Here is a 24822-nt window from a genome sequence, read left to right as displayed (position 1 = left end):
CTGGACCGCAGCCAAAATATTTCGCTTGCTTAACTGAGGAGCAGATAAATGCCACCATGGTTGAACAAACACAATGACCCCCTCCGCAGTGAGCAAACATTTCAGCATTCCCCACCGTTAGAGTAAATCCTTTTCGGACGTCAGCGGAGGAAAATCCGACACCGGCAATTTGCCTGTCAACCTAACCGGGCTCAGACCGGTGAGGTAATGACGCGCAAAGCAGACGATGCCTGAACTGTGATGACGCGCACGCACGGCCGACCAGACGACTAGGAACATCAGGAACACTGAATTGCCATGGTTACACACAGCGTGTAACAAGGTCAGAGAGTGAGTGACGTCGGATGCTACTATCTCAGGGACGTCCTGGACCGCAGCCATCTACAGTTCAGAATAACTCATCACTGCACGGGATGAATATAACGACAAAGTCTTTTAAAACATGGCGACGGAATAATGTTTGTGTACATTTACAAAGGAGATCTTTAGCTGGATATGGATAGTGTCAAAAGTCTCAACTGATTTTGTTTGGTAAATTAAAAAGTGTATGACAAAAATCTGAGAAAAGAGCCTAATCTCGTGATGATGCCACTGAGAAATTGGATAAAACCCTAATCACAAGATCATTTCGTACAACACTGTACAAAAACAAAAAAAATTACATAATCTCAGTTTCCCTTCAAAAACAAACAAAAGAGATCTCACAAGAGACCAACTGAGAATTTGTTGGGATTTTGTATAAAAATCATTTCTCGACCAAACTGAGCACACTTGAATGCACCACTTGACTCCTCTTGCCTTCCTTACACAATGAAGTGACGCTTCCTCGTGTAGCGTTCCATTGTGAGCTGACGTGTTCAATAAAGATTTTTTTTTAAAAGAGCATGGTTTCGGTTTTTGATCAAATTGGTTTTCGAACAGCCTTCTGGAACGAATTATGGTAGAAAACCGAGGTATGACTGTAATTTAAAAAAAAAGAAAGAAAAATGGTACAAACAAAAAAATCTGGCTCCAGCCTATGTTCTTGAGCAGTTGGTAGGATTTTGTACCCCTAAAAAAATCATTAAGAGGTATAATAATTTCATTTGGGGTTGTCTAGAATGTGTGATACATATGGCACACAAATGAATGTCATAAATGACATCAAATTATGGAATTTCAGGGAAGAAAAAAATGTTTATAGCAGGACTCAACTCTTTTATTTTTTAACTGTTGCAGTATGTGGTTGGAAAACAGTCTATCTGATAATCTTACATTGTGTTTTAGATTATGTGTAGTTTCTGACTAAATTCTCAGAGCATGTTGTATGAAAATAAACTCAACAAATGATGCACACACCTGAGTCAGCAGTGGCCAGCAGGTGTAATAAAACTTACACTACACGATCTTCCACTTCAGATAACACAGTGGCTTACAGTAAATGTTAAACAGAAAAGGTATACTGGAAAGAAAAAAAAAAATCACTGAATTTCACAGAGGATCCGTGATTACGCATGCTCTGAAAAGACCAACCTGCTGTGTTATCTACAATGAAAGATGAGATGCTGAGCGAACCACAGATCGTCGTGACGAGTCGGAAGATAAACATGCAGAGGTGGATTCGTCTCATCTCTCCAGTCAATTCTGTAACGTGCAATCTTGACATAATCTAGCTGCTTGCAAATTCCCAATGCTGAGTTGCGGCGTGCCATTAAAGAGCGTTATACTCCACACACTTGGATGGATCCGTAGTGAAGTGTTTTTGGCAGATGGTCATCAGCCTTTTTAGGCCCTGCGCGGGAGGAAGGAATTTGTGTCATTTGGCAAGCAGTGAATGAAATGGAAATGTCTGCAGCCGTATTCAAGGCTAAAATCTCTTTGAGTTTAAAACAGGAAGAATGTTTCACTCATAGTCTGAAAGGGGACATAGGCCATCTGCCACACACTTTGAAGGTTTTGGGATTTGAATCTTGGCTACGACCTTCTTGTGTGGAGTTTGCATACTCTCACCAGGTTTCCTCCGGGCACTCCATCAACCTCCCACAATCCAAGAAGATGTGCACATGGTTCAATGATAACTCGATATTGTCCTTAGGTACAAATGTGAGTGTGAACGCTTTGGCATGCTGTTCCCCGCCTCTACAGTTCCCTGCCCCCCAACATGAGAACAAACGCTTTAGAAAATCCATGGATGGATGTCTCACCGAATGACCACAAATCCCAAAATTGTTGATTTAATTTGCCTGTTTGTAACACCGATATGTAAGATAACCAGGATCTGTCCTAAGTCGTGCCACCATTTTCTCACCTGAATATATTTTCTCTGTGTTTCATCGTTGAGGACGTGGGCCACGTGCTTGGAGAAGATCTTCTCTCTGCCCGTACGGGCGTGGATGCCCACCATGGTCACGCCGATGGGCCAGGGGGCGTTTCCGATGGCCATCTGGAGATACGCGTCGTTTGCCTTGACATATTCTCTCTCCAACATGAATTTGATAATGTCGGTGATAGACTCTTTGATATCAGCTGGTAAATTCTGAGGGGGGAAAAAAACTTAAGTCTGATTTGAGTACTGGGAATACATTACTGGCCAACAGGGCTGCAAAATAGAGAAATTTCACAAATCCAAAACTTTCCATTGGAATTAATGGATTTGATGTGAATAAAGTAAATTACTAAACTGAAGGTTGGATCTTAACAAAGAACTTCTGTATAGATCTGAAAACTTATGACACGTGACAAGATGAGACGTGGATTCTTTACTGTCAGTATACACACAACCAAAACATCAGCTGCATTACCTTCTTCCTGAGCTTCCTGAATAAAGGTTTCAGGTACGACTCAGTCTGCGAGTGGGTGGCGCTGGCCACCTTCCCCTGAACGCTACGCTTCACATGGTCCTCACGGCTGTTCAGATCTTTGGCCCACACACCGAGAAGGAACTGTCGTTGGAACAGAAATGACAGTCAAGTTACTTGACAGATAGCCACGTGGCAAAACAGAGCTGTGATTGGCTCCAGTCGTCTTACACTCAAGAACTTGTCAATGACATCCTGATCTCCGTCGTCATCGCCTCTGCCCAGAGTTTTGCCAAGAGCCTGTATGGAGGACAAATATGCATTGGACAATATCCAGTGTGGAGCGCTGAGGATGATTATAGGGCACACACAGTTTATGGGTCAACATCACAACAGGCGCCTTTGAGACTGCCCCCTTTTCACCCCCCAAATTTTCCACTGAACTTCATGTTCATTGTAACAGATGTCATGCTGTACGAATGTACAACATAATGAATGGTCAAGCTCTCTTGCTTGCTTGCTTGCTTTCTGTTTATGAATTAACTACAAGTAGACAATGTACATGCAAACAGTCAAACATGAGCTTGCACACTTCAACAAATATACCAAAGGCGCTTTCTAGTACTTCTGGCTGATTTAGGCTTTCACTTTTCATTTTTAAGGATACCCTGTAGAGCTGAACAACCCGGTTCAACTTCACTGACAACTGTGACAAGACTTTTTAAATGACATTGAAGCTATTAAGAAAAAAAAGCTCATCAAAACAGATACCAGTTAACCAGATCACATGGCTCCTGCCGAGCCAAACATGTGATGAGACTCCCGAACCAAGAAACAGCCTTGGTCTGAAGGTTAGGTCTTTCAAGGCAGCCCGCGTTTCATGCCAAATGTTCCAGAATACGGTAGCGTACCTCCAGTTCTTCTATAGTGGTGTTCTCTTCATGCACTTTGAGGTCAAGTTGCGTGTCCAGTTCTCCCGGCTCTGTCCCGCCGACAATTTCGTTGAGGTATTGCTGGTCAATCTTGTCCATGGCTGCCTTCAGGTCATTTCTCAAACCCTACGTCGCACAGACAGTGAATAGTAGTCGCAAGAACAACATGTGATAAACACAGCTTGTGCTCTTGTGTTGCAGGTGAGCTGTGAGTGTTAATTTTAGTGTAAAGCAGTGATTCCCAACCACTACCCCCAAATTATAGAGACCGCACTTTGCAAGTCTACCACAAATTTCTTCAGCAGTGCAAGCAAACGACTTCTAGATTTCCTCAAGTGACAAAGTAAGTGCACATCATTTGTTACACATGCTGTAGTCATTATGCTGAGGAACTACATTGACATTGACCTTCGGGTATCCTTAGCAGAAAGATGGCAGCAAAACACGGCAGCCTCCAGTAGGGGAGACTCACTGTTAATTTAATTAGTGACTACTTCGTATACAATTTCATTTTAAAAACACGTTGATATGATAAGAACATATTTTTTGCATACAATTGAAATTAATGTTGGGGTTTTGAAATAATGAACAGTGCAAAATCAACACATTTGTCCCTTTGAGGTAAATTGTTTGCAACATATGATGTTTCCATATCAGCTAGTTATCATGGTGAAAAGGGGATAACACCATTTGTGACCCCTTCCAAAGGTTTCTTCCCGTTTATTCTCAAATGGGTTTTTCCTGGGCCGCACGAGGAGTTTCAACCAGGGGGGGTGCAGTTGTTCCCAGTCTATCGTATCCTTCTGAAAACCTTTGAGACCCATTTGTTGAGTTGTTAAGCACTATATGAATAAATTTTACTTGAGTGGCAGCATATGTGAAGCTCAATTTCGGCTTACAACACAAAAAGCAAAATCAATCAAGCGACTGCTCGCAACTGAAAGACTCCTAAGTTGGGTCACAAAGTGGCTTGAGGCCTACCTTGTTTACTTCCGGAGTCAGAATCTCAATCTTACGGAGTCTCTGGAAGGCGTCATAGTCTGACTCTCCGAACAGACGGATTGGCTCACCTCGTTCTCTCAGCCGTCTGATGACCTAATCACACAGACCAATGCAAAAGAAACAGTTGTGTAGCAATGAGTGTCTCACTGGGAACCTTATGAGGATTTGACATTCTACTTGTACTACATTTGATTATGAAAACATGCTGAGCACACTGCCCAGGTGTACCCGTCTTTCAATGGCTCAAAATAGCTCATTGAAGTCTACTCACTGACTGCCGTTCATTACGAAGGAAACATGCTCTTATTATTCATTTCCCTGTAATGTGTGAATAAAAGTGAATTAAGATATCCTTTATTTGTCCCGCAATGGGGAAATTACAGTCAGAATTAAGAAGGGAAAACACTGGGTAGGGAGAGGGAAAAAAACGAACCCAGTTGAACTCACCTCCTGTCGTGACAGCGTCATCGGCAGCTTCTCTTCCGTCAGTTCCAACTCTAATACGGGGTTAGCAGAAATGGATGCCTCATTCTCTTCCTTTTTGTCGATCTTCAGAAGAAAAAAAGGAAATAAACACAGGTTAGGTTGAGAAATGAGGAGCTATTTCAATCTGTTATTAATGGCAGATTCAATTTGGGTAATGTCAGGTGGCAAGACATTTTGGATCTCAGGATTTCAAAGAGGATGACAGCACAGATTTCCATGCACAAATGACCTGAAACTCATAAGAAAAGAAATCGCTGTAATTCAAACAAAACAAAACTGCATCAAACCAACATTAAGTGCAAGAACAGATTTTGTGCATTTTTCCACGAAAATCAACTCATGCAAATATTTTATATTATTGAGGTACTACGCTTGTCCTGCATGTCATTCCAAATCCACAAAAAAATGCAATAAGATCAGGCTAGAGCATAGGGCAAAATAAGCCCCGTGCAAATACAAGTAAATTGTGTCTGTCAAAAAACAATGATCAACACTCAATGTACATTTTCCATGAAAATGTGGGATTGCTGCACCCCCCCCCCCCCACACACAAAAAAACTGCAAATTCACTGGAGAGCTGTGTTTACTTCCACCTGCGAATTTGCCAGTTTTGGACAGAGTATGAGAGGCCAAATGCAGCCTGTGCCCAACACCCTTACCCACAGCTCTTCTCTCATGCGATTGACTAACACTGCATAGCATAATACCATGTGATGTAATGTTGCCCACTCTGCATCCACTGCAGCCTGGTCATCCTGGGAGAAAGACCACCTCATTGTTTTTTCCTCTTTATCCCCTAGAGATATTCTGGGATTATTCCTTGGCCTCATTGGTGACTTTGGAACACAAGTAGCATTGATTTTTAAAAACAGTGCGCTGATGGGGCGCTGAGCAAATTTTTGATGATGAAAAGCTATATATATCTATATATCTATACATAGATATATATATTTTTTGTGACATTTAACACCTGAGACACACCATCCAAGCCCCTTTGTCTTGAAAGCACTTACAAACATTGGTAAAACATATCCATTATGAGTTTGAGGATGACTGACAATTAGGAGTAAAATTGAGGAAGCGTTACTGAAAATGGGAGGATTAACAAAGACAAATATTTTTGGGCAGCATGGCAAATAAATTCAGCTACAGCCACGACGCATGAATTGCATGCAGTAAGTGGTTTGATTACATAATCAGTTAATTGGTCACTCATTATCCTATATTTTTGATTGGTATCACGTTTTTCGTTTGACGATGAGGCATCCATACTTAGTGAGGGCTCTCATTAAACAAAGGTTATCAAAACTTCTTTGATCAAACTGTGTATTTAATATTTTTCAAAGGAACTGTGTGTGGACTGATGAGGAGACATTTCAGTATGGTATGTATTTAAGATTATTTGTACGAATAGATTAGAGAAGTTGAGAAAGATTCAGATGAATTGGTGAGGTCCTCAATTTGTGTTTGAGACTCTATTGAAAAATATTCACAGCACATATGGGACAAGAATGATGATGATGATGAACAAGCCCGGTTGAAAATGTGAAGCAAAATATATGCAACCATGCAGACAACCACACTTAAGATGTGTCGTGATTTGGCACTGTGGCTTTTGTTCCTTGTCAACTTTTAAATAACATGACACAAGTGCAGGAAGTACGGGGAGCAGGCAAAATTACTGTAGTCACACAACACCATGAAGAACTGAAATCAAATCATTGCAGGTGTCAAAAGGTTTCAAAGAAGTAGAAGCAATAGGACGCACAGTGTACATAAAAAAACACACTCCTAATCCACTCATGCAACCTGTCAACTACTTCCTCTGTGCAGACCCATACCTGGCTGTCAGGAGCCTCTCTCTGAACCTACAGATTCAGGTGGCAAGTGAAGGAGAAACAACACAGTGAAGACAAATACTAAATGCACATTTCAACCTGTCGGTCACCTTCCGGGTGTGTGCGTTGCGTCCGTTGAAGGGCGTCTGTGTGCACCCGAATGGTGGCAAAACACTGAACAGATGTGAGACGTGTTTGTACATTTAAACATAGACAACAATTCACCTTATAGCCGCATTTTTGGAAGTAGTCCTCCTGCTCTTTACGTGCAAGATCGGCCCTTTTGAAGAACTTTTTGGAGTCCTGTTAACAAAAAGAAATACATTGTGCAATCTGTAAAATTACATGATGGGGAGTATTGTTGCTGAAGATATCACAATTTCTTCAAATTACGTATTCAGACGGCATTTACTATGAGCAATTATCATTTCATCATTGTGAGTAGTGGACCTAAACCTAAAGACGGAATACAAGTAAAAGAAAAAACAAAGCGCTTCTTGAACAACCGTCAAAAACAAAGTTAGCATTAGCAAAGGAGCTAACTAGCCAAGACAAGTAGCTAAGTATTTCAACACACTCACATCAACGAGTTGCTTCTCCTCGATGAGTTTCCTCTTTCTCGCGATCTCTGCTTTAAGAATATCCATCCCTGCTCGAGAAAAACAATCGGTATTTGTTTTATTGCGAAAAGCAACTCATTCTCGTAGCAGACGTTCATGAAACACCTATAACAGCGGGGTCAAAACAGGAAGCATAACGGAAGGGTTCGTGGAATTCCAGATTAAGAGTCCTTTCAGATATTCGCCTGAATATTTCAGAGTAAAAGTAAACAAATCCCCACATTCCAAAAATATGCGTGGCAGGCTGATTGAACACTCGAAATTGTCCCTGGGTGTGAGTGTGAGTGTGAGTGTGGATGGTTGTTGGTCTCTGTGTGCCCTGCGCTTGGCTGGCAACCGATTCAGGGTGTCCCCCGCCTACTGCCCGAAGACAGCTGGGATAGGCTCCAGCACCCCCCGCGACCCTAGTGAGGATCAAGCGGTACGGAAGATGAATGAATGAATGAATGAATGAATGAATGAATGAATGAATGAATGAATGAATGAATGAATGAATGAATGAATGAATGAATGAAAATCGCACTGATTTTAAGATGATGGGGAAATTATGTAATCGAAAGCCAGGTCTGTCCCTGTGAGGACAAATTTGAAATCGGATTGACAAAAGGGAACAGTCGCATTGCGACGATCTAGTATACCGTTAAATTACATAAACCGGCATTACTGATTCCTAAGGCCCGGGGAGATTTGATTAAGGCTACCTCACAGTGGAAGTACAAATATATTTTGTGCTCGCATTTTCTGTTATTGTGTAGGTATTTTGTATTTTTTTCTCCTAACCATAGCTCTGAAGAAAGTAAGAGCTAAGGATAAGAAGTGGATGATGTCCGTCCATTGACGCTTGAAATCATAAAAGAATATGCGCCAGGTGTGTGTGTGTGTTATCAACTTGGTGAAGCAGTATGATTGTTGTACTTCTATGGTATGCACTCGTAAAGCAGAAGTACATAAATGCTATTGTGCCAGCCAAATGTGTTCAAATGATTTTTAAGTTGCATCTCTGTCCAAAAGAGTTTTCAAAAACTCCTTAAGGCATAGGTGTCAAACTCAGATCCTGGAGGGCCTAAGTCTCCCTGTTGCAACATACCTGATTCATATGATCAGATCATCAGCAAGCTCTGCGGAAGCCTGACATTGAACCTGACACAGCAGCCCTGCAAACCTCGGCGGGGCCCCGAGACGGCTGCTTATCGCAGGACCAGGAAGCTGAGGCCAGTCTTTAAAGTGGCAAGAATGGCAGCTTCTTCCCCTGTGGAGACAAAGGCACTCAGTGCTGCAACCTCAGAAGCTGGAAAAGAGGAAGATTGTGGGAACGCTTCACTCCTACTCTCGGCACCTCTCAAAGCTCTGTGAAGCAAAATCAGAATAATACAAGAAATGTCAACAGCACACACCAACACACCAAATGAAGGTACTCCAGGCACATATAGGTAATGTGTGCGATTTAGACATTTTTAGGCTTGTCAAATGCATTTTTGTTGCGGGCTAAAATCATAAATACGTTCGCCATCAAAGAGCATGGTGAAACACCTTAAATTGCTCGGGCTGTCATGGTACACATAAAACCATGGTTCAATTACTACCTTTGAGTCTTAGCATAAACAAGACCCAGCCAGCCAGGCACTGCTTCCCGTGGGTACAGCGCATATATTAGTATGTTTTAAAATAATAAACATTTCTTACGTACCTATGGCTAGAAAGCAAAGTGTGGAGAGTCTCTGTCATGAAGAATCATGGGCACACAATGAAAGGCCTTGGTTAACAAGCTCTTAAAACAGCCACACTCTCTCCTTTATTCTGGTCCAGTCCCTGTTTTTGTGGCAATCTGCTTCTTTGACAATCATATGTGCTCAATCGCTTGGTGTGCAGTGAACAATCACTAACTGGAATTTTTGTTTGCTCGGTGAGCAGCAGGGCTTACCGTATTTTCACGACTATTCGACGCACCGTACTAAATTCATTGTTTTCTTTTTAAGAAATGAATAATGCACAAAAGCGCTACAGTAACAGTTTGAAGAGTCGTATTTGGTTACTAATATTTTGAAATCAAGAAAAAAACTGTGGCAAGCTTTGGCAGGCCACATAAAATGACAATGAGCTTGTGTGCACATTTTCAGCTTGACATCTTTGATCCACTGGTGAAAGGACACTTTGATTCTCTCATATTTGATCTATAACTGCTTCAAACAACAATGTGTATGCTGGAAAAGTGGTTAAGATTGTACGACTGTCTGTGTCTGATATGTTGTATTGTATTATTTTGTCATTTTATGTTAACTGTTCTGTTGATGGCGGCGCGGGCACCTGCAGCGGCTCTTCTCTCTCCTGTGGTTGAGAGGAAAGAAAGTTCATCTGTGCTGTCTGTTGCACAGAGAGCACATTTGACAATAAAGTTGACTTGAACTTGAACTTGAATTTAATATCTCTGCATCATTGATTGCCTTTTCAGTCAGAGGTCCGTCTTGCTTAGGATTACAATGTGTTTATCTCCAAGGCTCAGCTGTACTCTATCCTAGTCAACTACACATGATCTGGAAGCCTCCTTTTCCGAAAATTGGTGCAAAGTTTTTCATTTGTGGCTCTGGCACGAGTCACACTAGAGGCAGTTTTGTCTTTCAACATGTCCTACTGTGTTTACTACGTGTTTGCCTTCTTTGATGATGACACCCTGGCTAACTCCTGACCAAATGGAAAAAGGAAGAGAGGGCTTAGTGACACCCGGAAAGGCCTGGACCAGAATTTCGTTGGTGCAATCAAAGGTAAACTGAGGAAAAATGAGAAAAAGTACCAACTGGGTTCTTATCCAAAGAATGCCAACATGAGGTCATGGATACAATATAAACTGATCATGTGAAGTACATGTAGGCTCCAATCCCATTGGAATTAACAATTCTCTGTCAACCAATCAACACATAGCAGTGTATCTAGCTCCACTCATACACACCCAGTGCCGATATAGGCCTCTTCTTAAATAAAGCTGTAATTTAAACAGTTACCTGATACTACACAATTACATTCACATTTCTAAATTCATTCTCATGCACACTCAGTTTTTACAGAGAAATACTGCGGTGATCACAGGATGGAGAAGCTGCCCAGCCCACAACACTGGGTTCAGATCCTCTAAGATAAAATCAAATTTGCCAGGCGGAGACTAAAAAGAGGTACCGTAAAACAGGACTTTAGCTGTGTATTGTTGTCAACCAATAAAGTTAGGGTCAATTAAAAGTTACTTACTAGGCTGTCTAATAGCTGTTTTTCAGACGGATTCACCCACAGATTCTGCAGAAATCTTAAATGGGCATTCATCAAGTTTGATTGACATCAAATTAACAATTTAATGTAAAATTGTGTTCTTATATTGATTCTCTGTTTTTCATTTAGGGTGCGACAACAACACAGGCACAAAAATGGGAGGGACGTTCATAGACATGACCAGTGCTGGACCATGACCAACCGTTTACATTACTGTACGTTAACTGCCCTTTTGTATTTTAATACAATTTCACCGACCACACTCAAGTCAAAGTTCCACTACTATATTGTGCCTTCTTTGAATGTGATTTACAGTATAGTGCTGCATCCATCTTCAGTAAAAGGAAATATGCTGGAGTCTATGTTGACTATTAGATTCTTGCATTTTGTAATGACTCAATTAGTTGATTTGTCTTCTTTATATTTATTATAGCATATTTCACCTGCTGACATCACATATTTGGCATCTATAATAAAATATTGTACTTCATTTCAATGTGCACCCCATCAATAAAACGGAATCATAACGTGTATTAGTTTTGTTGTTGATTTGTTAACTGACTTGGCATACATATAGTATATGGCGAGGGAGTTACACTTTCTGCCCCTCACCTCAATATTTGAACTCAAATCCAAATATGCTCTGCGTGGAAACCGTAATACAGTAAACACATTTTGTATTTTGCCCCGTGTTTATTTGGTATTTTTACGAATAGTTTTTAGTCAGTCATAGAAATCAGGCCCACCTTGCCTTTGATCGAATTGTGAATATAACGCACAACTCAGATCCCCTTTTTGCCATTTAAAGTCAGCCAAATTCTCATATTTAAACATACTGATATTATTAGTAGGATAAAGTTGTTAAGAGCTTATTTTGGACATTGCGCTTGCTGTATATATAGCAGCTCCACTGGTGTCCAGAATGTAGTTATACCTCATTGTTTGGTTCAGAACCACACAATGCACCCCGAAATGTCAAAAAAGAGTGACACAGTTTTTTCCTTGAAGTTTACGAAATAACGTGGGAGAATGAGCATATTTAGTCCCGTGATCGTATTTTGGATGAAAAGGGTTACAAATGGAATTGAAACATCGTTGGTTAAATTGGAGGGAAAACATCAAATTAAAGGTACACAACATGGTTGCGATTAGGTTGCCAGACTCGATGACTTGTTAAAGGGGATGTTGAAACAGCCACAGTGCAGACAAAGGACCCATGGCGATCGCAATCATTTCCTATTTTAATTTTAGGATGAATATTTCCTCCCAGACAATTAAGTGCAATGCTGATTTTAAAAAATCAAGATATACGACCTTTATACCAATAATTACGAACATATTCCCCACGAAGAGACGCCAAAATTAACAAATTTCCGCCATTTACTATCAGGCACTATCCAAGGACGCCTAATTGAAGGCCCGCTGCGAGTCGCCGCCGTCCCCGCTCTTGTGTCGGGATCTAGCGCTGACTTGACGCTGGTAAGGATCAACCGGACGCTTCAATTAAAGGGGAAATGTGACGCGAATATAACTCCGCTTCGGCACTCAAATTGCAAACGTGGCCGTTGTAAACACCCGTGACGCGCGGCTGCGTTACCGGCGTTGCGCTGGTTGCACACCGGGCGCCGATTTTACGGGAAGCAAAACTGATGTGGCGCACGTCGCATGGCGTTGGATAGCAAAGGGTTAATTTTTTCCACCGCCGACATTTTTGTTCGGCGCTCTAATGGCAACTTTTAAACTTTTTATATCGTGCGCAGCGAGCGTGAGCCTTGCTCCTCCACTTATGTTGTGCATTTCAAATAACAACTTCAACTTGTATTGCATTGTATGTTTGCGGTTGCAAGCATACCAGAGCAACACTTAGTGCACACAATGCACATTTTCGCTTCTTGCACGGCTTGGCGGCTAGCACTCGAATACAATTCGTACTGTACGCTTAATTTAAACCCAATAAACGGCTTGGAACGGGCTTTTAATACAGTTCTCTTGTATGATGAGTTTTATGTCCTGATTTTAAAAAGTGAACTATCACCCAGTGAGTTTGTTAACTTGGGTGGATGTTTATGGGTTGAATGAACTTTGCAGCGTTTTGCTTCTGGAACGCTCCCAGTTCTAAAACTCACCTGCCAAGTCTGTCTAATGGCGGTGGTTTAATTATTTGTCTTTTAGTTATGTGGTGACGTATTGACACTGTCGTACTAGTCACCCCATGAGACATTGTTTGACTCCACATGTAACGCCTCCTCTCATTGGCCAAGTGGTGGGAAGTAACGAAGTACAAATACTTTGGTACTGTACCGAAGTCGAATTGTGGGAGTGTATGTGAACTTCACTTGAATATCAATGTATTCTTTTGACCAAGTTTTACCTAAAAGTGTCGAATCGGTACTGAACATTCAAAAGAAAACAGAAAACGAGTAGCGAGCCAAAATTACTCAAAGAAGTAAGATTACGATTGAAATACAAATATTACACTATATTTGAAGACGTTGATACGTTACATAAAAAGGTTGCCATGAAAAGCTAAGTATGGCCATTCAAAAAACAATTTTTATATAAATTTTATTCACTGTATGTCCATCTTTTTCAGTTGTTTTGTTTGTTGGTTATTGTTATTTAAATGTGATCTTCCTGGTTCTGTGTGTGGTGGCCCAGAGTATCTTCAGACATGTCGGTGAGGGAGTCCTTCAATCCCGAGAGCTACGAGCTGGACAAGAACTTCCGGCTCACACGCTTCGCAGAACTCAAGGGAACGGGTTGCAAGGTCAGAGCCGTCACATTTAAAATAATGACATTTGCAAGTCCATACATCATCCATGGATTGTAGCCCATAAAAATGTTGGGTTTTTTTTTCTCTCACAGGTACCTCAAGAGGTTTTACAGAAGCTTTTAGAGAACCTACAAGAGAATCACTACCAAGAAGATGAACAGTTCCTGGGTGCAGTCATGCCTCGATTAGGTCACTGTAACACACAATAACACTTTCAAAGTAAAAATAAATAAGTTAATAATGGTTTGTGATAGTGCAGCAGGAATAAATGTCTATTTTCTAGGCATTGGCATGGACACCTGTGTCATTCCGCTCAGACATGGAGGCCTCTCACTCGTCCAGACAACTGATTACATCTATCCTATCGTGGACGACCCCTACATGATGGTATGAATCTGATGATGAGTACCAAATATTTTATCTCGATCTCAAAATCTCGTTTAGGTTTCCCGTAATTTTTTATGATGGTGAGGGGACATAATGGGGATGGGAAAATAAAGCTTCTGGATGGTTCATGAACCACTTGCATTTTGCCTTTACTCGTTTTGATGGCACTGTTGGTTTAAAGAAAGGAGTTTAAGAAATGTCAAGTCAATGTTAACCCTATGTTGAATGGAGAGATAAACACAACTGATTCATGAAGCATCTTGAAGCTTCATTTTCACTAGGACACAATACATTTTTTATTTTTATTGTCTTTTGAGTATCTAAGGTTTTGTCTTCACCAGTTGTCCATAAGTATTCTGTGACTTTTTCAAATATGAGTCCCGAAAATATTACTCAGATTGCAAGACACTAATTTTAAATCTGTACTTTTTTCAGGGTCGCGTGGCATGCGCAAACATTTTTTATTTTTATTGTCTTTTGAGTATCTAAGGTTTTGTCTTCACCAGTTGCCCATAAGTATTCTGTGACTTTTTCAAATATGAGTCCCGAAAATATTACTCAGATTGCAAGACACTAATTTTAAATCTGTACTTTTTTCAGGGTCGCGTGGCATGCGCAAACGTTCTCAGTGACCTGTATGCCATGGGGGTGACGGAATGCGACAACATGTTGATGCTGCTGGGTGTTAGCAACAAAATGTCGGAGAAGGTGAGACCAGGCTGCGTCCTGAGCAAAATGAGTGTCACACTGGCAAGTTTGTTTGCAAGTTTGATGCTTACCTTAGTGTGTCTTCCTTGTCATTACACAGGAGAGGGACAAAATCATGCCACTCATCATGCAGGGCTTCAAAGACGCGGCGGAGGAGGCGGGCACATCCGTGACGGGAGGACAGACGGTGCTCAATCCCTGGGTAGTCTTGGGGGGAGTCGCTACCACCGTGTGCCAGCCCAATGAATTCATCATGTGAGTTAATTCGCAAAAGCTTGGCGAAAGCGAGGTACAGTGATGGGGATCAAGCCCAGCTACCAATAGCAAAAATCAGTGATATTGGGCCTTCAGGCCCTTTGCTCACTTTGATCGCAAAGATGGGCAAATGCTCAAATTCAGTCTGATTGTCAATATATGTGAGCTTTTATTCTTTTTTTTAAATAAATAACATGTTGTGTAATGCTCCGCAGGCCAGACAACGCGGTGCCAGGAGACGTGCTGGTGCTCACAAAGCCGCTGGGGACGCAAGTAGCCGTGGCGGTGCACCAGTGGCTCGATATCGTACGTTTGGAAAAAATGTACAAACGTCTCTTTTCACACGAAGGTATTGACCACCTGTTGTCTCTCATAGCCGGAGAAGTGGAATAAGATCAAGTTGGTAGTCACACAGGAAGACGTCGAGCTGGCCTACCACGAAGCAATGATGAACATGGCCCGCCTCAATAGGACAGGTATGAAATACATCACCATTGCTACCAACCGTCTTTCACCCATCCATCCGTCTTACTGTACACCATTCTGCTGTCCTTCCATCCATCATTACCATCTGTCACCCTAACATCTATTCAGTTCTGCAATCGTCCATCCATCTCACTGTCATTTTACCATCAATCCATCTGACGAGGGTCCTTCCGTCCATCCATCCATCCGTGATATAATGGCTCTGAATTTTAATAGATTTGATTTTAAAGAGGGTATTCGTGTGTTGCATTTATGACTAAGCTTGATGGCTTTTTTTGTAGACTGATTAACTCAGACTCATTACCAGCCAATTCTGGACCAATTCTGAAAAGACGTTTAAAAACGTCTTTGGGAGTGAATGAGTTAATGACTGTCATGAGTTCCTGTCGTTTCCCCAAACTGCAGCACAATATTGTAAATATAGTGATTTGGGATTTAATCTGTCGTTGGCCATCTTTTTTGCTACTTTAGATTGAATGTGGCCAGTATGTGATTTCCAGCTAGTTTTCTCATCCATTATAACCCCGTGAAATGTATTGTCCTGCACTCTTCCAATTAAAGTACATTCTACTCCTGGTTAGCACATCTGAATCTCATTTCTTGAGGTTCTGGGTTCAAGGGTCCACGGTCATTCGTGGCGGACCTTTTGTATGAAGTATACCCCAATTGTTGTGAAGATCAGTCCTGGTTTTTGTTCCATGCAGCCGCCAGCCTCATGCACACGTTCAACGCGCATGCCGCCACTGACATCACGGGCTTCGGCATCCTGGGCCACGCCCAGACACTGGCCAAGCAACAGCGGAGCGAGGTGTCCTTTGTCATCCACAATCTTCCCGTGCTCGCCAAGATGGCCGCTGTGTCCAAGGCATGCGGCAACATGTTCGGCCTCATGCACGGCACCTGCCCCGAGACGTCAGGTATGCATTTTGTTTTGGAAATGAGGGTAATAAAATGTATTCTGCTGGCCTCCCCACTTTATTTTCTTTAAAATTGCATCATTTTTTTATATAAGATTTTTTTTGTCTTCCGCCCCCACATCTTAAGCCTCCTGTGTTGTTGCAGGACGCATTTTAAAATTTGACATTCTCAATGTAAATTTACATTTTTTTTGTGCTGAAATACTGCAAATACAATGATGATGCATTGTTATGAAAAATCAAAAAAAATAATTTAATGAGATTAGGTAAAAAGTCAAACATGTAGAAAAATTAGTATCATTACCTACAGTTTTGTTGAACTAAGTATGGTCAAACAATTTATGCAAATGGAATAAAACACATGCAACAACAAAAATGGTTATTACATGTTGAGGCTAAAATGCTATCCCATTTTAAAAAATGCTCATTTTTCTGAATGGACTGCAGGAGGGCTGCTAATCTGTCTGCCACGCGAGCAGGCGGCGCGCTTCTGTGCTGAGATCAAGTCGCCCAAATACGGTGAGGGCCACCAGGCGTGGATCATCGGCATCGTGGAAAAGGGCAACCGCACGGCGCGCATCATCGACAAGCCGCGGATCATTGAGGTGGCGCCGCAGGCCGCTGCGCAAAGTGTAAACCCTACGCCAGGCGCCACGTCCTAATCCCACCAAAACGCTCCCCACCATCATCATCTTCCTCCTCGCATCAGACGGTGATTTGGTTTTCAAAAAACAAGCAACGACAAAACCATCTGAGTGTCCACTCGTTCGTGCACTGGGCTGGTGTGTATGTGATGAACAGCTCGACCCAGTGGGCGAAAGTGGCATTACATCCCCCAATGGACTCCACAAGTGGTCATTCATTCGTTTGTCTTTTGGGTTTTTTTTTCTGTTCTGAAGGTGAGAGAAGACAACAGGATCACATTGCTGATGGTTCGTTATTGATCATGGTTTGTTGGTTTTGCCGGAACTTACAAGCCGTCCTGTGTCTCGTCGTTTCGTTGGTTTTGTTTGTCCACTTTTGTACAGTTATGAAGTTCTTTGCTGTAACTGATGCCTTGAAAGAAAGTGTTAGCAGAATGTCTTTCTTTTTCTATTCATTTGAATTTTTGTATTGACCCCACCGGAATAAATAAATCCTCAAATACTGTACAATCTGCTCTATTTTGGTCCGCATACTTCCCTCCTCCATGGATCATGGTGACGTCACCTCAATTATAATCAAGCAGTCAAACCATTGACCTTCAGCTCGAAAAGAACACTTCCCACTGAGCAGAAACCATTTGCAAGTGTTTGTGAAGGGAGTGAATGTTGATTCTGGTCTGTTCGTTCAAGGTTCCAAACGTTCGCGATTATTTTCTTTTGCTTTTTTGTCACAACTGTCGACGACCATTAAAACTCTTGGGAACATCAATATCCGCTATCCTCACGTTCCCTTCTCAGTGGGACACCGGCTTCTGTACAACGATTCTCAAAGTGTCGTAAAGTACATTAATACTGCCTCTAGTGGCAAGCAAAAGAATCAATGCCCAAGTGCAGTTCAATGGGGGAAACTAAGTGTCTAACGGGAAATCACTAGGGATGCTTTAATTACTGTACAAGGTATCATTTCGCAAAAGCAAAATATACAGAGCAATAACTTACAGGAGCGTTCATGGTGTGTGGAATGAATAGGGCAACATCAGGGAGGACGTCACCAATCATTGCATCCATGTTTCAATTCTTACACACATGCACAGTTGCACACACACATACATACATACACACATACATACATACACCAGTCTGCTACATATGCTTCTTGTCGTTGTTAAGCTGCATGACAGACTCGCCTGCTGTCTTCTTGTTGTTTGAGGCCTGGAAAAGCGTTTGGATGTCCATCATGGCTTTGTTGATGTGCTGACCAAATCTCCATGAGTCCTGCGCGGATCACATGAGGAGCCACGGGTGGGAAATTAACAATGGAGGGAGCACAAACATAGCAACAGGACAGATGGTCAATGACAAAACCAAGGCACTATTTTAGACCTTGAAAGGACACGTGTCAGAAATCCCCGCATAGGGCCTGTTACTAGCTATTGCTGGTGTGTGGCGATGAGAGGAGTTCCTAGAGATGGCTGATTTGGGTCCACATCAACCCACATCAACGGCCTAAGTGGAAACCCACGTTGGCAATGGCACAAAGGGATTCGAAAATGTCCCAAGTGAGGCCCCGCTACTAGCAGGCTTAGATTAAATATCAACCGTTTAATAATCTGCTTCATCATTTTGCTGAAGTAAAGGAATCAGATCAGTACGTATACAGTATACCAGTATTTGTACTTCCACTTACAGTTCGTACAGAGGACTTAAGTTACCTACTGGGAAGGAAATATCAGTTAGAGAAAGTGTGTGTGTTTATTTGTAAGTGTGTGGCACAAATGTTTACCGTGTCAGGGCTGGAGAACTTGCTGGAGATGTGGAATGTAATGAGGTTTTCCCCAACAATGATGTAAGACACGCCATAACCGTCATCGGCTACCTATAAAATTATAACAATGATTCAGAATTTATCACACGTTAATTATGAGCTTGAAAAACGTTTTGTTACAAAATAGTTGATCTAAAACTATATGTCACGAAGAATTTTTAATTTATTGTATTAACACGTTTTCTTTTATTATTATGGATTTTGTAGGTCATAACATGAAAGCTGTAACTAACAAAGTCTGTACACATTTGTATTTTCTCATGATTCATTTCTTCTCATCCCATGTTATTTATTTCCTGCAAGGGAAAAATTGTCATCTATTTAACGAGGGGTTAGAACGCACTATTGATCCAGAGAATAAATAATAGCCAAGGGTTTCACTCACTGGGCCAAATCCACCTCCAGCCCCGACATAGTTGGGGAACTTATTGATGTCCATCAGGTTGAGCTGCTGCTGAGGAGTCTGGCTGGTGGACAACTTCCACGGTTCCGACAGAACCTGCGAGCAAGAACGTGGAGACCTTAGCGACATTATCATGCTGCTGGAGCGTGCGCGCATTCTCACCTGCTTTAGGAAAGAAGAGTTCACGCCCAAATACTTGGACACGATGTAGAGACAGAAGAGGTGTCGGTCGATGCCGGAACCGGTCATGGCCAGACGGTACATGTTCTGATGCTTGTCCGCAGCTTTCTGAAACAGCGCCAGTCTCTGCTTGTTCTGTTAGGAACACAAGGGGACAAAGAAGGGAAATTAACAGTGGTGGGAGGTCCTTTTACTTTATTAGACAAATGAATGTCAAGGCAAAATACTCAAGGTACATATATATATATATACTGAAACTTAGACCTTTCATTCATTCATTCATCTTCCGAACCGCTTGATCCTCACTAGGGTCGCGGGGGGTGTTGGAGCCTATCCCAGCTGTCTCCGGGCAGTAGGCGGGGGACACCCTGAATTGGTTGCCAGCCAACCGCAGGGCACACAGAGACCAACAACCATCCACACTCACACTCACACCCAGGGACAATTTAGGGTGTCCAATCAGCCTGCCACGCATGTTTTTGGAATGTGGGAGGAAACCGGAGCACCCGGAGAAAACCCACACGGGCCCGGGGAGAACATGCAAACTCCACACAGGGAGGCCGGAGCTGGAATCGAACCCGGTACCTCTGCACTGTGAAGCCGACGTGCTAACCACTGGACTACCGGGCCGCCCAACTTAGACCTTAAAAAGCTTATTTTTTCTGTTAGAATTGTTGTGATTGTTATGTCCCTTTTTGGTAGTCTCAACAAGTTCAGCCTTATTAGATGATAACTTAGTGGGATTTATAGAAAACTATCATTTTGGATAAAAATAGATATTTGGTAGAAAATATCCTTATTTGGTGCCCTACTTAAACTTGTTTAATACAACATTGACTTCAATGTCGTCATGTACACTGCTTGTTCCGACATGACTTTCACACCAACTTTCTCGATCTGGTTGTACTTAAGTGCCTACTGTTGTTTGTCGGTCCTCCATGGCTCTGACGAAGGCGACAGCCTCTGAGGTACACGAGCGCACCGTCTCCGTGCGGCCGTCTCTGAACATGCGCGTCATGGACGACTCGTACGTCAAACAGAACTCGCCCTGGTCCTGGCGGTCAGAATCATGAGTGCAATTTTGGTTTGAGTGCAATCATGTTAATTGTCAGAAAGGTGATTGTCTACAGGATGAAAGGCAGCATACCCTAAATTGTGCCAGTTGCAGGGCCAGCTGAATGAACGCATCCGGGCTGGTCCTGCACTTCTTAATCAAGCCTTTGCCAAAGGCACTAAACAGGTAGGCGAGGAAGTCCACGTCATCGGCTATCTTTTTAGCAGACAGGTACGACGTCTCAATCACATTTTGGCACTACACAAAGAAAGAACAGATACGGTACAGATTCCAGAACAGCCTGGCACCCACTCTGCCCTGTCCTCGGGGTTCTGCCACAAGATTTCACATGTGGCCGAGTTTCGGCCATTGATTTTAAGGATTTCAGATTTGAAAGAAAAAGAGAAAGAAAGCTGGAATACAAGACCACACTGACACTGATGCTGTACCTCCTTGGGAATATGCCACTGGAGTCGAGATGGCTGAGGAAGACATTTGTTCACGTCTCCCTTGCAGTGGCCCTCCTCTGTGTAGCCCAGATGGAAGCAGTCGGTGGCAATGACGTACTACATAAACACGCACGCACGCACACACACACACACAAACACACACGCACGTCTCATATGAATCAACACACGACATCAAATTAATGATTGGCGGTCAAGAGAGGGTGAATTACCTCCCACATGTGTCCCACAATGGGCGCGTCGGCCCACGAATGTTCAGCGTTGATTCCCATTTTGCCATTGGGGTAAGATATGAGGGTGAAAGATTTGTCAAACCACCTAAGAGAACAGACGTGTATGATGGTTGTTTTATTAGGTATGCCTGTGTATGAGTTTCTCAATCATTATGATGATTTAGGAATTGGATGTTTTCATTTAACTATTTTAGAAAATATTAAAAAGTGATCTAATTAAAAAGTTTTTAAAACGTATTTAAATTATTTTCCATTTGTATTTTAGGAATTTAGCATGTTTTTATTTGGTTGTCATTTTGGGGTGAATTTAATAATTGTAATCGAGAGAAATCGAGGATTCAAAGAAATCACTCCCTTTTTTGTTTTACATTCTTTTGTGTAGATCTTAGTGTTTCTTAAACTTGGCCAATTATTTGTATCACGACATTACAGAAAATGTATAATCCTAGTAAAAAGTACCTGTATACCATTCAATGCTACTTCATTGTTGAATTGAAAGAAGAAATTAACATGATCAACTGTATATACATGTATTTTGTTAAGATATGATTCTATTATTTCATTAAAAATATTTTCAGTATTATTTTCATAAAATAATATTGGTGTATTTTAGTGTTAATCTTGAAAAAAAAATACTTTTCAGATTCTTATCTATTATTTTATTTACATGTTATTTTCTTTCGATTTTTCATAGTCAATGCTGTATTGTATAATATTGGAGGCTTCATAGGATTGAACTTCCATCCATTTTCGATGCTGCTTACTACTTATGCTGTAACTGTTAATTATGTAACGACATTATATACATTTGTAATAGTGACAAATCACAGGATTCAGTGTATTTATGGAATGTACTTTTTTTTATTAAACTACATGCATTTTTCATTTGAATTTCTGAGTCCTTTTTATTTGTATATTTAGTACATTACACTTTTTTACGTAATTTTCTTTGAACAATAGGATTCAACTTCAAACGCCTAAAAATCTATTTTGAATATTATTAAAAGTGATTGCGTTTTTACCTGTCATAGCACTTCCCATGCAGCAGCGATTTGGCATAGTGGTCGAGAGAGTTGCTCATGGCATCGTAACCCTGAGGCTCATCATCCAAGGCCAGGAAGAAAGCGGCCGACTCCACCGCATCCAAGGAGGCTTTATTCACTCCTTGGCTGAAGTATTTCATCCGAGCCTGAGCCCACCGAACCCTAGCGAGTGGTAAAGATACGGTCACTACTTACCGGTGGTATTCCTTGTTACCTGGGACCTCAATCCATCTCTTAATATGACCACAATCCTATTGCAAATGGAGTTATGGAGTGTTCACCTGTTTCCTGCAGTCAGTGCAGCTAATTTGAGCTCGCCGGGCTGCGGCTCGGATGTGTCGTTGAGGATCCTGCTAAATTGCGTCTCCAACTCACTGGGTAAGAGGTGGCGTCCTCCCGTGTAGAGCCACACTTGGAAAAAGCGACCCTTGTGGTATACCACCACGTGCTTCCTGTCACTCAGGTGCTGCACGAAATCTGCAAAAGGCAACAAATTATACTTATGTTTAAGTACTGGGTGCAATGACTGTGTAGAAAATATTACCCAACAATTAATTCCTAAACCTAAAACCTAAAATTCACACACACCTCCCACTCAATAAGAACTACGTGATGAGGAAAATCATTAACATTGACTCGGCAATTCTGTCCTTTGACAGTACAATGCGCTCTACTATTCATAGCGTGCTAGCAACCACACCGGGCCGTGAATAACGAAAATTTGTGAATAATCGCTGCCTTTCGTCAGAATGATTTTTAATTGCCTATCGATGCCACAAGATGGTGGCAAACCCCTTTTTTTCCGATTAGACAACATACATCATGTCCCGAATGAACAAAGCTCCCCTTTTGTTGCATTAAGAGTGCCATAGGACAATTTTAATTTTAGACATGGCTTTGTCCTCCCTCCAAAAAAAAAAAAAAGCTGGGCATTTGAGAGAATAACAAGAGGGTGAAAAAAGAAATCTGCAAATGGGATTTAACTGCACCTGTTTCGATGCCAGGGATGCGGGTGGTGTTGAACATCCTCTCCATCTGAGTGGAGCACATGGGAACCGTCCCTAAAGCTCTCAGCTGAGCAACAAAAGAAAAGAAGTTCCAATGAAATGGGAGCGTGATGGTGTTCCATTCAAGTATTTGTCCCATATTGTGTGTTAAGTATGTTGGACCATTACCGGCGCATGTTCACCGCGCTCCAGTTTGCGTCTGTACTGCAACATGGCGTGCACCACGTTGCCTGCACGCGCCGCCTGCCGGTGGGTCGGCGTCACATACAGCAGGTCCTTTGCCACAACATATAGACAAATATTATGGGATGTACAGAGGATGTCACAGGAGTAGGGGGTTGAACCCCACTCACCCAGGCTGAATATGCTTATATTTATATTTTCTCATTTATATTTACTTATATACTTTTTGTTCTTCTACTTCTATTTTTTTGCTGCTGTAAATTAGGAATTTCTCCATTGTGAGACAAATAATGTATTATCTTGTCTTATCTTAACCCCTAGGTTGAGTTACAACCGCTCATTGTGTTCTTCCATCTTACCATAATGTAAAAGTTACTGTTGACCATAATTGGGCCCCTGCTTCTCAGGTAAATGTACTCCTCCCACCAGTCACTTACCTACAGGACAGAATATATATGAATGTTGAAAATTGTGGAAACAGGAATGACACCTTTTGTGACATTGTACTGTAGAGCACTCACATAATTGGTGGCCCACCAGGACTTGACTTTCAAGTATCTCTGCAGCTGGGCAGCCTCAGAGTATTTAAAGTTGTTGGCCAAGAACTCCATTTGCTTATATTCCTTATCATCCAGCAGGGGGCGCACCGACTCCAGGTACTGCACGAAAAACAATTGGGACCAAAATTGGACAAAAAAGGCCTCAAAAGTTACTTTAACCCTTTCATACACCCTGTAACCTGATACCATAATAACATGATTAAAGACAGCAGCAATCATAATCTAACGATCCAATACATTGCAATTGCAAACTCAATGGAATGTTAATAGAAAGCAGCATGTTTACAATATGGATAGAAATTAGTTTGGAAGTAACATAATATGGATGCATGATGGTAAAATTGAGTTCCGCTTCATGAGGCTAATGATAATGAAAAGCTACAGTATCATGAGAATTAAGTTGTGATTTTACAAGAATAAGGTCAGAATATTACAACACAAAATCTGTAATGCCATTGCAATGAAACTTCCACCTTCATTCTCGCAAAATTAATAATTAATTTCCCAATCTTCCTTGTGACTACCCACCCTGCGAATGGTGTCTTCCACCCTTGGCACAGGTAACCGTGGTAAGGATGCCTGGAAGCTGTAAAGAAGTGGTCTGCGTCCTGAAAACATCTTCACCAGGCTCTGGGAGCAAAAAAAACAAACAAACAAACAAACAAACAAACAATAAACACATTAGCAAACCAAATAACTAGCATTTTAAAAGTCAAAACTGTGAAATATATTGTACAAACCCAACTCCAATGAAGTTGGGACGTAGTGCTAAACATTAAAAAAAAAA

General features: G+C 41.7%; 3 protein-coding genes across 6 annotated transcripts in view; 1 reads left to right on the top strand and 2 right to left on the bottom strand.

The window, feature by feature from the left end:
* Positions 1-17590, top strand: part of sephs1 (selenophosphate synthetase 1) — a 162189-nt gene extending 144599 nt beyond the window's left edge. Inside the window, exons 1-10 of one of the 2 annotated variants that reach the window (XM_052060290.1) lie at positions 12287-12389; positions 13569-13677; positions 13776-13872; positions 13967-14070; positions 14671-14778; positions 14879-15033; positions 15249-15339; positions 15410-15509; positions 16224-16436; positions 16884-17590. In XM_052060290.1, coding sequence (XP_051916250.1) covers positions 13582-13677; positions 13776-13872; positions 13967-14070; positions 14671-14778; positions 14879-15033; positions 15249-15339; positions 15410-15509; positions 16224-16436; positions 16884-17098 — 1179 coding nt within the window. In that variant the 5' untranslated portion in view covers positions 12287-12389; positions 13569-13581 and the 3' untranslated portion in view covers positions 17099-17590. Of the gene's footprint in view, positions 1-12286; positions 12390-13568; positions 13678-13775; positions 13873-13966; positions 14071-14670; positions 14779-14878; positions 15034-15248; positions 15340-15409; positions 15510-16223; positions 16437-16883 lie in introns of those variants that run through there. The other variant, XM_052060291.1, reaches the window with a different exon arrangement.
* On the bottom strand, positions 1177-7805 carry prpf18 (PRP18 pre-mRNA processing factor 18 homolog (yeast)). 2 transcript variants are annotated; one of them, XM_052060293.1, is made up of 10 exons: positions 7617-7805; positions 7261-7338; positions 7039-7065; positions 5159-5260; positions 4691-4804; positions 3689-3835; positions 3009-3077; positions 2781-2921; positions 2288-2515; positions 1177-1771 (listed from the first exon to the last, which is right to left on the bottom strand). In XM_052060293.1, the coding sequence occupies exons 1-10, from the start codon at positions 7680-7682 to the stop codon at positions 1691-1693; spliced, it is 1053 nt and encodes a 350-aa protein (XP_051916253.1). In that variant the 5' UTR covers positions 7683-7805; the 3' UTR covers positions 1177-1690. The 2 variants fall into 2 exon arrangements, with proteins under 2 accessions (XP_051916253.1, XP_051916254.1); XM_052060294.1 differs by lacking the exon at positions 7039-7065.
* A 417-nt stretch (positions 17591-18007) lies between the features above and the next one.
* The window catches only part of cpt1b (carnitine palmitoyltransferase 1B (muscle)), a 9038-nt gene continuing 2223 nt past the window's right edge, over positions 18008-24822 (bottom strand). The window contains exons 5-19 of one of the 2 annotated variants that reach the window (XM_052060247.1): positions 24564-24665; positions 23997-24134; positions 23835-23912; positions 23461-23568; positions 23275-23359; positions 22567-22762; positions 22265-22447; positions 21222-21327; positions 20992-21108; positions 20636-20800; positions 20408-20542; positions 19471-19623; positions 19291-19404; positions 18864-18956; positions 18008-18355 (exon numbers count right to left, since the gene is read on the bottom strand). In XM_052060247.1, the coding sequence (XP_051916207.1) occupies positions 18224-18355; positions 18864-18956; positions 19291-19404; positions 19471-19623; positions 20408-20542; positions 20636-20800; positions 20992-21108; positions 21222-21327; positions 22265-22447; positions 22567-22762; positions 23275-23359; positions 23461-23568; positions 23835-23912; positions 23997-24134; positions 24564-24665 (1905 nt within the window). In that variant the 3' untranslated portion in view covers positions 18008-18223. The remainder of the gene's footprint in view (positions 18356-18863; positions 18957-19290; positions 19405-19470; positions 19624-20407; positions 20543-20635; positions 20801-20991; positions 21109-21221; positions 21328-22264; positions 22448-22566; positions 22763-23274; positions 23360-23460; positions 23569-23834; positions 23913-23996; positions 24135-24563; positions 24666-24822) is intronic. The other variant, XM_052060246.1, reaches the window with a different exon arrangement.

This window comes from Hippocampus zosterae, chromosome 3 (genome assembly GCF_025434085.1).
Source record: "Hippocampus zosterae strain Florida chromosome 3, ASM2543408v3, whole genome shotgun sequence".
NCBI lineage: Eukaryota > Metazoa > Chordata > Actinopteri > Syngnathiformes > Syngnathidae > Hippocampus > Hippocampus zosterae.
The sequence above is the reverse complement of the archived record's forward strand: the minus strand, read 5'-3'. Positions and strand labels throughout refer to the sequence as shown.

What these genes read in the sequence shown, in the direction of transcription:
- prpf18 (XM_052060293.1), bottom strand. Translation starts at nt 7,682, where the DNA reads ATGGATATTCTTAAAGCAGAGATCGCGAGAAAGAGGAAACTCATCGAG. An exon ending in CCACTATAGAAGAACTGGAG is followed by an intron (nt 3,078 to 3,688) that starts GTACGCTACCGT and finishes TCCTCCATACAG; the next exon opens with GCTCTTGGCAAAACTCTGGG. An exon ending in TCAGGAAGCTCAGGAAGAAG is followed by an intron (nt 2,516 to 2,780) that starts GTAATGCAGCTG and finishes TTCCCCCCTCAG; the next exon opens with AATTTACCAGCTGATATCAA.